Source organism: Kryptolebias marmoratus, linkage group LG16 (genome assembly GCF_001649575.2).
Source record: "Kryptolebias marmoratus isolate JLee-2015 linkage group LG16, ASM164957v2, whole genome shotgun sequence".
Classification (NCBI taxonomy): Eukaryota; Metazoa; Chordata; class Actinopteri; order Cyprinodontiformes; family Rivulidae; genus Kryptolebias; species Kryptolebias marmoratus.
The window spans coordinates 19,473,592-19,486,876 of NC_051445.1; the positions used below are offsets into that span (position 1 = coordinate 19,473,592).

A 13,285-nucleotide genomic window follows, 5' to 3' on the forward strand; every position below is an offset into this window, starting at 1 on the left:
ATATACTGGAACAAAAAGTCATAGCTGAAAAAGCGTTTCATTATTCAGTTTTTATTGATGTTAGACGATGATCCGATGCATGTAAAATTAATAAGGTGACGAAACACTCCGGTGGCCCCCCCACCTAGAAAATGAATCCGGCGCCACTGGTTGAAAAGCAACATTAAAGTACTCACAGATACAAACTGGGAGGTGTCCAGACCAGGTGTGGTCCTGCTGACAGATCCGTACAGAGGACCCAATGAGTCTGAACCCAGGGTTGCATTGGTAGACCACGGTGTCTCTGTAGCCAAAGTTCTCCCCAATCACCTGCCCATTCACTATTGGCTCTGGAACGCCACAGTGACCAGCTGTAAAGTGGTGAGAAAAAAAGACAATGAACAAACTATCATTTCATCTTTCTCACTCCACTTTTTTCTTCATACAGGAATACTTCCTATGAAAAAGACCGCACACTACAATTTACAGTGTGTGATATTTAAAATGTATAGCATGAAAACAAAAGCCTAGACTGTGTTCCACTTTGTGCATGAGATACAATACACTTGACAATACCAAATACAGTCTCAGTAAATCATTCATGCAGTGCAATGTTCAACTTTCTATCAGTGAGAATAATGGTCTCCAGTGGTTCCCATAAAACTAATGGATAATAGCTGAAGGGTACAAACACAATTTTGATGGCGCTGTCATGTTTAAATACAATTTTGATAATGTTCGTAAATGAAATAAGGAGACATTTTTTTATAAGGTCTAGAATATAATGCAGGCAAGAAAAAAATTGTTTATTTATGAAATATATTGTCTTTGGGAAGCACGTTTGAGTTGATTATGTGTGAAACATTTTGAATCCATACTGACTTTAGTCTCACTTTTGATAACTTGGATTTTTTTTTAACTCACTGTAGGCATGTGTGAAACTCTTACAATCTGTGCAATAAGCTCATGCACATAATCATGTTACTCTCAGCTACAATAAATGCCTTTCACAGAAAAGGGATCTTGTTGAGATTTCCAATGCCACTTAAAACCTGGGAAATTGCCTCTGACTGAGAGTCTGATTTCCCTAATTCACTCCTGCACCCAGAAACTCAGTCAAGCATTTTATTATCACACTCCAGTTGAGGGGTCCCAGATTCTATGAAGATAGTGCTGAAGTAGGTGTACATACCAAGAGATTCCTGGCTACGTTAACTGAGTCAGTCATATTACTAACAGAGCAAAGGGTGGCTCTCTTTTGATGAACTGATCAAACCTTGAGGCGAGTTTGAAGTGCTGGTGCCACATAGCTGTTAAAACGGACAAATGTGACTGACAGGAAAACCTTCACATTCTGCTGCAGTGTGGCTTTGAATGCAACTCGTCTCATTATACATCCCATTTTCTGCCTTTGTACAAAGCTGTGATGAGCTGCGGTAAGCGGAGCTCTTTATAAATCCAAACAAGAGCTAAAATTTTACTAATGCAGCTTGGATAGCATTCCATAGATTCAAACAAGTAGCTGGTTTAAAGCTGATTTATCTCATTTGATGTTTTACAGACACAAAATTACAACAGCAAACTGCCTGGTCGTTCAAGTCCTAAGTAAAAATGAGTATCGGAAAAAAAAGTCACACTATATTTCTATTGTATTTACAGTATTTATTTATTTTTAAAGAAAGAAAATAATCGATGGCTTGCCTGCTAAAACACCAGTGTAACGAGTCACTTGTTCTCTGTTAGACATTTTTTATGTTTGGAAAAATAATTAACCATATAAAATTACCAATATATGTCTTATACATGTGTGAACAAGTGAATAACGAACCCATTGTAAAGTGCTTTCGACAACCTGGGTGAAATTAAAAAGGAGTTATACAAGTGTGGTTTGACTACAGTGGTGTACACTGTCTCATTGAACTGGTTTATTCAAACTTTACACATTCTTCTTGCATGATTGTTGAAGGCTTCAAATTGTCCTGCATGTTGATTCAATAATTCATGAGTTTCGACTTGATCTGCTTTGCACTGGTAACTAATAAGTGCACTTGTGTCACATGTTTAAATAGGAGAACTGTTTTTTAGTCCATTTAGGGTGTAACTGTCATGAGCCGTATGTATAGAAATGTCAATAGGCTGTGTGGGTGTGCTGCCAAGATACTACATATTAACATACGAATGTTTCCTTAGATAGTGTTTGGAAAGACTGCCTCCATAACCGCAAACCATTTTATCTGTGTGGTAGGGTTGAGTTGGGCAGAAAAGGCCAAATTGTGACAGACATGGTTCGCCACAGCTAAAACTGCAAAAATTCGAAAGCAAAGAAACCTGTTCCAATCTTCTACAAGTAGCTATCAAAGGTGTTCGCTCATTTGAAAAATCAATGTTTCTCCATAGTCTCTGCAGGTTCTGTAGCATTCTGGTGTGTAATAATGAACAAATGTGATGTCTGAAGTAGACAACAGTAAATAATAAATGCATGCACATGTTCCAAATATTTTACAGACATTGGCTTTAGACATTTGGCAAAAGAAGCATTCACGGCCACCTACTGCTTCCCCATCTGGTTCTATTCTAGGCATGTTGGCCCAACCAGCAAAGCTCATACTCAGTCTAAGTAGGCTGCCAGCAGTTTTTGACATAGGTCAAGAACATTTAGACCATGCTTACCCAGGCAGCGTGTCTCCATCCCACTCCAAAGGCCTGACAGGAGACACTCTCTGACAGTAGATCCAGTTAAAACATAGCCAAGGTTACAGCTGAAAATAGCCGATGCTCCGAAGGTAGTTTGCGTTCCGATTTTCTTCCCATTAGGAGGAGTAGGAAGATCACCGCAGGAAATGACTGCAATAAGATGAAGAGGATGGTAAAAGAAAGAGGAAGGAGATGGAGGAGGCACCGGCAGAACGAGTGAAAGAACAAGAAAGAATGAAGGATGAGATGGAAGTTGGCTTACATCTTCTGAGTCAATGGGAGAGCACAGTCATTTACACCCATCTTACCGACCTTAATGCAATAAAAGGTGACCTGTACTATTTCATGGGGAAGATAATGATGGTGTTTTCCTTTGTCCAAACATCTTTCATCACACTAGCTGGCATCTCTTTCTGCCATTACACAAGCTACTCAGCTCTTTTGCTTCTCAAAAAGCAGTTCCCATGGCAGCAGAGAACAGCTTTTATGGCCTTTTTCACAATAAACAATATCTAACCGGGTCTGAAAGGGGAAGGGGTGAAGAGCACAAAAATAAATCAGTGAGCTGATGATTAAGTAAATAAGGTCTTTTTCAAGCCTTTTAATGTGTACTATGTGATAATATAGTGCAGGTGAAGTGGAGATAGTGATTCATTTTCAGCAGCTCAAAATTCAGTCTTCCTCTTTAAAATGTGGGGTTTTGTTGTTTTTGTCGTGTTTAAATTTACACCTTTGTGGGATCAAAGAGAGTAGCGTTTATGTTTTGGACCACACTCACTTCTGCAGCGGGGCCTCTCGTTTCTCCAGCTCCACACTCCATTGGCCAGGCACTGGATGTGAGCAGGGCCGACACGATAGTATCCGGGGTTGCAGGTGAAGATTATTTTAGTTCCAAACTCATAGTGTGAACCATTGACTATCCTCCACCGACCGTGGTCCAGAGAGAAGGAGCTGAGACTGGGACACGTCATCACTGGTAAAAAATAAAATTAATAATATATACATACATATACATACACACACACACACACACACAAAGCAATAGGAATTACTCAGCAGTCCGAGGACATTAGTTTTGGATTGTTCAAATAAACTAACTTTTTGTTTAACTTCTCTTTTTTTGTGAGGGGTGGGAGGACCAACTGCAATGCAAAACCCCAACAAAACTAGGAACAAAAAAACTGTTTCAAAATAAGTGTTTACACACACAAAAAAAAAAACTAATCAATGAAAATAAAAATCTATTTTTTACAACAGCACTCAAACAAAAAAGTCAGGAATAAACCTTGGTCTCTGTAGAAAACAAAGTTGTCTATCACTCGTTACACTGACTTTCACAGTTGGAGAAGTTTCACTCGAATATAAAAGTATTACCCCAGTGTGAGGCACACATTTTCCCTCAACAATAATTCACCCTTTCATTCATCCATCTTATCACAACCCCAACAAGTTAGTGTTTTTGTCATAAATATTCAACTTGTAGTCTTCGAGGACTTAACTCCACATTTTTATGACAAGACAGTTTTGTTTAAACTTTGATACTTTACAAGCTCTCCAGATAATTTCTGAATTCTCATTTGTATTGCCTCCACCTACAACAATAAAAAAACAACAAGTGTTGAACCAGCTAGTGAAAGTGAAAAATTTAAAAAATAGTCTTCTATAAATCTCAAAAGATTTAGGATTTTTTTTTTCCATCACAAAGAAAGTATTCTTTGTCGTCATCTCTCAACTTCTTACTCCCTAACCATGTGTTTTGTTGCGATTACCCCCGTCCTACTAAATCATGCTTCTTTCTCCACATCCTCTCCTCCACCCTCTGCTCACCGATGCACCGAGGTATCTTGTTGTGATTGCTCCAGGTGCCGTCTGGCTGGCAGACTGTGGTCGTCAGTTCTTTGGAGGAGAGCCGGTAGCCACTGTTGCAGAAGTAGGTCACCCGTGTGCCGACGGAGTAATCAGCAGCAAGCACACCTCCGTTCACTGGCGCCGTGGGCACGCCACATGACACAGCTGCAGGCAGCAAGAGGACCATTGTTGGCACATGCTTATGCATGACAGAAAACACACAACAATGAAGCACAGCAGGCAATCATATGTTGGTCTGACCTTTAGAGTTTTGCAAAGAAAAATGAATGTTTAACAGGTTTGTTGTTGCACAGTGGACATGTCAAGTTTTACAAGATATTTGTTTTACTTTCTAAGGGTTACAATTTCAGTGAGTAAAAACTCAACAGGATGTAATTGCTCTACTCTCTCCGAGCACCCGCTGCAGGATTTAGACAGCCAACCTCATTCATGGCAAACACTTCAAGATATCACAGCAGGGACAGCTCATGTGTAATTAGCAACATTAATAACATCTGCATTGAAGTAAGTTGAGTCTGTGCCAGAGCCGTGGCATTGTGCATGATACCTCAATGGAATGGCTTACTGGAGCATTTAATAGAACCGAGTTATCATGAACAAAATGAGCTGCACCTGTCAAAAAGGCCATTTCAAGGCAGTTACATTTTCAAGAATGCCACACAGTTTTGACACCTGCATCTATAATAATCATGTGGGGAAAGCCTGTGTTAAGACATTTTATTACCGTTTGCCTGTATTTGGCCTTAGAGTCTATAAAGCTGCTTTTAAAATTAACATGTTAGAAAAATCTAACAATTTACATATGGGATAACTAACACATGGTATGTTCATATACAGTCATTTGATATACCAGGTTATTAAAGAAAAAATATTAATTTGAATATAGTGCTTAAAATTTTGTGAACAACTTATAACTGTTGTTATGTCCCTGCATAAAGAGTTTACTTCCTGTAAAGTCTTTTTCTGCTCCATTACCAACATGCAACCTGTACAATTTATAGCCTGATTAAGGAACTAAGTGTGTTTAATGAGAGAACCGTTATAAACGGCATCAGTCAAATCTATCAAAACCTTTCACTGCTTTTACGACTCTCACAACAGATGGTGCAGCGGCCATCAGAAGCTGATAAGAAGAAAGTAGCCAAATCTAAAACCTGGAAAAAGTTCATACTGAGCAGTCTGTTACAGGAAAAAAAAAAAAAAAAACGTGGTAAAGTCAGCAGGACACATAATGGAAGAACGACCAGAAGCAGAGCTGACAGGCTATTGTACAGTGCTTGTGATCCACAAAAAATGACAGAAATATAACACTTGCATTCCTCTCTGTTTGATACAAGCATACCTTTGGATCAGGTCTCCTGCCGGAAAGTTTGCAGCCTGCTGTCCCCTGCATAGACCTGATAAGCTCAATATGCTGGTAGGCCAGTTTCTAAAAAACTCACTTTTAGAGGCGACATGTGGATTCTGTAACATTACTGTAATGTTATAAACCTTTTGGCAGAGCTGTTATCTTTTTCTTTGCTATTTAAAACACTTTTTTCTGTGGTGAAATAGGAATGACAAAATCATGCTTGTCTGTTGAATCTTTAACCTAATGAAGTATTGTTACAAATATTTTAAAAACCTTTAAAACGTACTACATTATCTGCAGTAATAAGAAAAGATCACAAGCCTTTATAGACAACAATATACTGCAATATAAGGTGAGAAATTAACATCATAAAAAAAAAAAAACTATCCAACCCTACTTTCAACTTTTCCTGAAATTAAGACGTTCTCACTCACTAGAAAACTAGCACAAAGCAACAACTCAAAGCAAATATGGGTTACTGTGACCTCAAAGCATAGACCAAGCTGAAAGCTAGTTGGTTTCAAGGTGTTTTACTTCAGTTTCAAGTAAGAGGAACTGAACGGAGGTAAGAAACCAAACTGCAGAGGTACATTAAAAGGCAACTCGTAGGTAAACACATCCATCTTCAAATGGAGCAGCAGTCCACAATGTGAATCATCAAAGATAGCAATCTGCCAACATGGCATGGAGCCGTGACACTGCCCCGGACCACATGAGAAAATCAGCTGACATTTGCGAGTGACAATTCAAGAGTCACTAATAAAGAGCAGCAAAATCTTTCCACCACTGATCATGGGAAATGTTGATGTCTGAAATGTGCATCAACCTTAGGATCACTGGGATGTAATCGAAGGCATCTAACAGGTAACAGATGGATAACATCAGTATGAATATATCAGCTCATCTGCAGGCATGGCTGAGTTTATGTGCTTTGAAAAAACTGCACCCAATTAACGATCTGATAGAACCAATCGCAGGTGTGAAATGTTTTCAAAACCGTTGACTATACTACCCGCACATATTTTAATTCCAGTGCATTAAGATTAAATGTGACTGATCTCACCATCTGTTGTTGTATTTGTGTGAGTGCGTGCAGCCATGTGCGCCTAAGTGCACACATTTCACACGTGTGCATCAGAGATCACAAAAAGTTCAGCGAGACCCAACAGCAGCAGACACCGCATGCTAATAGCAAGTTATCCACAGTAATTTGAAGGAGTGGAAATTGACAGAAGGAGAGAGGATTGATTCTTGTTTCATTTCCACCGGACAGGAAATGGGCTCTCAATCAGGTTGGATTCAGTTCAGCAGCTAAGAACAGAGGAAAACGAGTTGAGCTGAGACTCTTGGGTGCTTTATGTGCCTGTCTGAAAGTAGGGTCACAGAGTCAATGACCAGAATAATGGTGGGGGTGGCTTGAGATAAAAGGTTGCCAAAGCCCATGAGCTTACCTTGACATGCAGGGACTGGAGCGTCCCAAGAAAAGTAGTCATAAGTGGTCTTCTTGCACACAGCGGAGCCTTTTCCGATCAGCTTGTAGCCTCTGTCGCAAGCCCAGCGCACCATGCTGTTAAGGTGACCCCCTGTTTGGCTCACAACAAAGCCATGTTGTGGGGAGTCTGGGGTACTGCAGTACATTGCTACAATAGATGAAGGAATAAAGACACAGAGGAGAGCAGAACACAAACAAACAAAAAATAATAATAAAATTCCAGGGGAAGAGAGGGTGAAAATAAAATCAAGGAAAGGAGGATGGGAAAGTTGACATCAAGGGAGAGAAAGATAAATAAAAGGATGAGAGACATTAAGAAAACACCTCTTGAGAGAGACTTAAGTGAACATTTTTTAATACAGCAAGGCTCCATTTTAGATGTCAAACCATAATGAGGGGAAATGCCCAAGGAGTGTCACATCTTTTTAGCACTTGGGCTGTGCGCCACAAAGCAAAGGAACTCTTCAAAATGACATTATTACAATTCCTCTCTGGCCTACGGGCATGCACATATTCAATTTGCTCCAACACACGCAGCACTGGTGCACCCTGCAGTTATTTGTTCCATAACATTCCTTTCCCTCATCTTACAGCCCATCAAACTCAAAAAAAGCCTCATTTGATTTCTAGAATATGACTAGCGAATGGCCAATGGGACAGAAAATCTAAGGGAAGGCTGTGTGCGTTCCAGTAGCTGTCAACCATTCCTTCAAATCTACCTGACTGGAAGACAGTGTGACTTTAAGATGAAAAGACCCACTGAAGTTTAATTCAGCTCCTGTTAAAGTCAATCAAGTCAAGACGAAGTCCTCCTTACAAAATTCATCACACCGGCTTGCTTTCAGAGGAACACACTTGTGTATTAAATATAATGGAACGATAAAATCAAACATTAATGTCTTTTGTGTTTTTTTCCATTATTATTGATGAATTTCAAATGGAAGAAGAGGCCTAGGCAGCTACTTACTTTATTAAAAAGACAATTAAGAATTTAAACCCCTCTGGCATTAAAGGGGTGCAAATCAGCTTACAAGTCTACTTGCGACTCTCTGCCCCCTCATGTGTTTTGCTCATAAAAACATCTCCCATTGTGATCTATTATTTAGGAAAATTGTGTTTTTTAAAAGAATTGACACTAAATGTCAAAAAATAATGAATTTGGAATGCAGCCAAATTCATTAGGTTGCATTGTATCACCAAAAAAACAAAAGCTTTAGGTGAAAAGGTTCAATAAATATTTTACTGTAAAAAAAAAAAAAACAAAAAGCAAAAAACAACATAAGGTAAATATTTTCTATATCATTTAAATAATTTCCCACAAATAAAAAGTAGCAAGCTGCTGTGATCCCATTACTGCTAGTAAAGCATCATTTAAATGATTACATTTTCAAAGTCTGTAAAACTGATAAAATTACATTTATTTGTACAGTGCATGAGGCCTGTAAGACATTGTTGTAAATCTACAAAAAATGTATAAAATGTATTATTTTGTCTATGTGGCAGGATTACACTAAAGTTCAAAACATCAACACATAGGGCTTAAAATATGATTTCCCAGTTAGTAGACTCATGAATTAAATCTTTGCCTGCAGTTTAGAGACAAAGGACCAGACTTACTAGTGAGGCTCAGAGCAAAAATAGCTCTTCAAAGGCATGGACACGGGGAGATTTTCTACATTTATGGGAGTGAATCTTTCAAAGTGCAACATTTGTGAGCGCGGATTGTGGAGGAGGATTTAATAAATTCACATAGACTTATTTAATAAGTTTTTTGCCAGACATTTAATTTCCGTGATGATTGCTATCTTACTTTTAGAAGAAAAATGCCTTAAAAATTTTTGAATTTGATGTGGATGTGATAGTTGCTGTGAAGAGGAGGCACAGATGTTGCACAACACCGGCAGAAAAATATAATGCTTATTTATGTATGCATTTAAAAGGAATGCTATGATAAGACCAAAACAAACTTGTTGGCCAAGCAGCATCATTCTTAATTTACGGAACTGACCCACAATTAAACTAGGAGTTACTGAAAAGCACAACTTTTAGAAGTGCTTCAACTTCTACAATTCATTTTATTATACTTTATTTTTTATTTAAAAAAATCTTTGAAACCTAATATCTTCAGTTAAGATGTTTTCTACTGAAACCTGACTATCACCGGTCCCTAGTCTTTGTTATTTTGCAGTAATTTATGCTGCGTTTGGTAGACTGTTTTAGTCATTTATAAAATGAGCCAGCTGCACCTTGTTGGTTAATCAGGGCAGTTTTAGAAAGCGGTCACTCCCATATCAGTCGTTATTACTGACTTACAACCACCTGCAAAATTTGCCTGGTTTAGTAAATCTGGCCCCAAATCTACTCAAGTTTAGCTTTAATAATAAGAGAATATGATTTTAAATTGGATACATACTTTGATACTCACCCACATATCTGATGTGGAAGCCGCGGCGGTTGGTGCCATGGTCAGAGGACCAGCGGAGCAGCAGCTGGTGGCCCGTGGTTGTCAGGTTAAACGGTGTTTCAATGTCGCCGCTGAGTGTTGAAAGACTCTGACTGTAGATGTTGGGACCTGAACATAGTTTTAAACTGATCAATTCTTATTCAAAACAAGAAATAAACAGATGTGACTATTTTCCAGTATTACATAAAGTATTATCTATTATAATAGTATCTGTTATAATGATGACACTAGCCAAGTTTTCCACACAAAAAACCTGTGTGATCTGTTTGTGCTTGTAGTATGTGTTGAAAACAACAGCAAATGCAATAGGTGGACATTTTTCTGCAAAGTGAGCAGTTAATCTGAACCCCCAGGCTACAGGGGTGCAGACGATGATTAAGTTATTAAATAAATAAATACCCACCATCAAATATTTCCAAGATGTCAAACTCTTTTTCAGTCTCAAAGAGTTCAAAGTGCAGAGTGATGTTGTAGCCCTTCTCAACATTAATTAGCCATGAGCACATCTGAAGATTGGGGTAGTTTTCTGGGTAGCCTGGACTTAAGATCACCCCTGTTGAGTCGAAACGCACCTCATGGGCTGGACATTGCACTAGGAACGCAGAAATACAAAAAGGGTCATAGGACATTTCAGAAGAACAAGGTTAAAGAGGAGAAGCAACATAAATGTAGAAAAAAAGATGACAGGAAAGGATGAACAAAAAAAGATTAACAGAAGGGAAAAAGGAACAAGAGCCTCAGAACAAGAATGGTAAGTTGGGCTGACTAGATGCAGAATCAGCAGATTATTATGATTAAATTGAATTTAATCATAGGTCCTGAAACAATTACATTTGAAATACACTGATATTGCACCTAAGGCAATATCAGGTAAGGTAGTGAGTCTGCTGCATTCAAACATGACTTCTTACATCAGTCTACCAAAACAATACAGTCAGTAAGTGAGAAAGCTAACTTTCTATGGTAAAATAAGTGTGCGTATATATATGGGTCTTCATTTTCTGTAGGCTGAAATGTGTGAAATAACAATGGCAGTTCTGTTTCTTTTTCTTCTTCGTTGGTGTCAGAAGTTTCTCTTCAGGGCCACTCATCAAGTAACATGGTGCATATGAAAGGTTATTGTGAACAATGGCTCCAGATAAAAAGGTCAGTGGAAAAATCCAGACATATATCACAAAAAAAAAAGAAAAAAGTATTGCAACACAAGGAAGGACTCTGCTGGCAACTTATTAAAAGCAGTTTCCACTATGGCTTATGTGCAGTAAAAGAACCAATTGCATCAATGTTTACATGGCAAGCAGATTTTTTTTTTTTTGCTCACATTTGCAATAATTTTCAATCAATGTGGGTTTTTTTGGGTTTTATAATCGGCATTGAGATTTTCAATTGCCATGGTTCAACCTGGTGGACACAAATCCTACCAGTGAGGTACACATTATTTGCCTCCGAATATTGACAGACACAGAGGTAATGTTGATTAGGTCACTGCTGGATACCGGAATAAGCAAACACATCTCTACATTAGGAGGCTAAGAGGATACTAGGTTTAAGCCTCCAATGGAACCACCACCAGGCTTCTCCTCAGACTGCATATAAACAGCCCCCACTACCCTTAGCCTGAGACTAAAAATAAAGTTCTTTATAGCAACAGTTTGAAAGTGTTCTCCTATATGGGTCAGAAACATGGTCACTCACTGAGACACAGCAAAAGAGATTAGATGGGTGTTTTACTTGTCTACTCAGACATGCCCTTAAACATTAAATGGCAGGAAAGAGTGACAAACAAGGACCTTTACAGAGACTTCCCACTAGTATCAGAAATGGTCAACATCAGACAGCTCCATTTTGCTGGTCACTGCTACAGAGCCAAGAAATAATGTGTCAGTGGTGTTTTATTCTGGGAACCAGCACATGGTCACAGAGGAAGAGGTCAACCAGCAACATCCTACATCAACAGGCTGATGGTGGATACAGGACTCTTCGTCCATGAAATGAAATCCGCCATGATGGATCGAAGCTTATGGCGAGACATCTGTGAGGATTAACTAACTAATTGACTAACTAACTAATAATTGTATAAGCTGTATGATCAGAGATAATTCCTCATAAATCAATACAAAAGTTTTAGAGCATTCAGAAACAATTGCTTATAAGTAAAACATTCTCCTATAACATCAATCCTCTGCAACACTACACAAGTTATCTCCCTGTAGCATTTGTTCCTACTGAATGGCCCCAAGATAAACTTGACAAACATGACACAATCTAAAAAGTTGTGAGAAGAACCATGTTGCCAGGCAACAAACAAGTCTGTTCAGTGAGCACAGTTAGGTTTTAAATTGAGCTGAAGGTAACTTTTAGTGCAAGGACAAAAAAAAAAGAATCATGTGAAACTCCTTAATATGGCTCCTGTAAAAGAAGGGCTTATAAAGAAACATGGTATCTACCCTGAGAGCATCAGGGGGTTTAGCCGCTCCACTGATATATACCAGAGTACCATGATATTAACATATCTTATATATATATACCATAATTTATTATGGCCTTGTCTTAGTACAAATATAAATATGTACTTTAAATTGAATCAAGATTTTATAACAACAGAATCAGCATTAAACTAAATTAATATATTAAAAATCAATAAAGAGAGACATATAGTGAACAAATACACTTTTATTGCTTCTAAATATGTATCTGAGAGTCTAAAATTACTACCATCTAAAACACTCAAAAAGAAAAAAAAGAAAAAAAAAAATCACAATCCTGACACGTTGTTTGAAAATGTCATCTGCTGTTCAGTCTGCGGACAATTACTAAGTCAGAGCAAAAAAAAAAAAAAGCACTGCCTCCCCACCATTATCTTTTTCCAACTTCAAGTCGTGCTGCATTTATTCGTACTAGAGAAGAAAAAGCGAAAAACTGGTTTGCTTTAGAAGTAAATCTAGTGTATTGCTGGAAACAGGGCTCTCGAAAATGAAATCAACTTCTTAGATTGTGCCACTGAGATTACTCATTTAAATAAAAAGTAAATAAAATAACATTACAGCAAGGAGAAGTAATTGTTTAAACCAAAAGTTTTCAATTTTTTGCTTTATCAGTCAATAAATGAAACCGAAACCTAAACTTTTAAAAAATCACCAGGTTTTAAATGACCGGAAACGAAAACAGTTCTTCATGACCCAACCGTGCCAATGTGATCCTGGAGGCCAGTTTTCAGGAACAGTTCGGTCGTGCTGATTAGTCATCCGACACATTAACACATTAAAAACCTCCAGCAGTAACAGTGCTCATTTAAATTAGCATTTCCTTACAGCGATATTTTGAGATCCCATTTTTGGTATAATATAATAAGAACAATGCTTTGTCTCAATGTTTTTACCTCATGTGGCTCTTGTGTTTTTACAACCAGGATTGGTTTGACTTGGTTATTAATACT

At 38.1% G+C, this 13,285-nt stretch overlaps 1 protein-coding gene across 3 annotated transcripts in view; it reads right to left on the reverse strand.

The window, feature by feature from the left end:
• Positions 1 to 13,285, reverse strand: part of LOC108232275 (CUB and sushi domain-containing protein 3) — a 291,392-nt gene that overhangs the window by 70,846 nt on the left and 207,261 nt on the right. For 2 of the 3 annotated variants that reach the window (XM_017409915.3, XM_017409916.3), the window contains exons 47-53: positions 10,253 to 10,441; positions 9,799 to 9,957; positions 7,345 to 7,533; positions 4,501 to 4,686; positions 3,452 to 3,646; positions 2,650 to 2,823; positions 177 to 350 (exon numbers count right to left, since the gene is read on the reverse strand). In XM_017409915.3, the coding sequence (XP_017265404.1) occupies positions 177 to 350; positions 2,650 to 2,823; positions 3,452 to 3,646; positions 4,501 to 4,686; positions 7,345 to 7,533; positions 9,799 to 9,957; positions 10,253 to 10,441 (1,266 nt within the window). The remainder of the gene's footprint in view (positions 1 to 176; positions 351 to 2,649; positions 2,824 to 3,451; positions 3,647 to 4,500; positions 4,687 to 7,344; positions 7,534 to 9,798; positions 9,958 to 10,252; positions 10,442 to 13,285) is intronic. The other variant, XM_017409917.3, reaches the window with a different exon arrangement.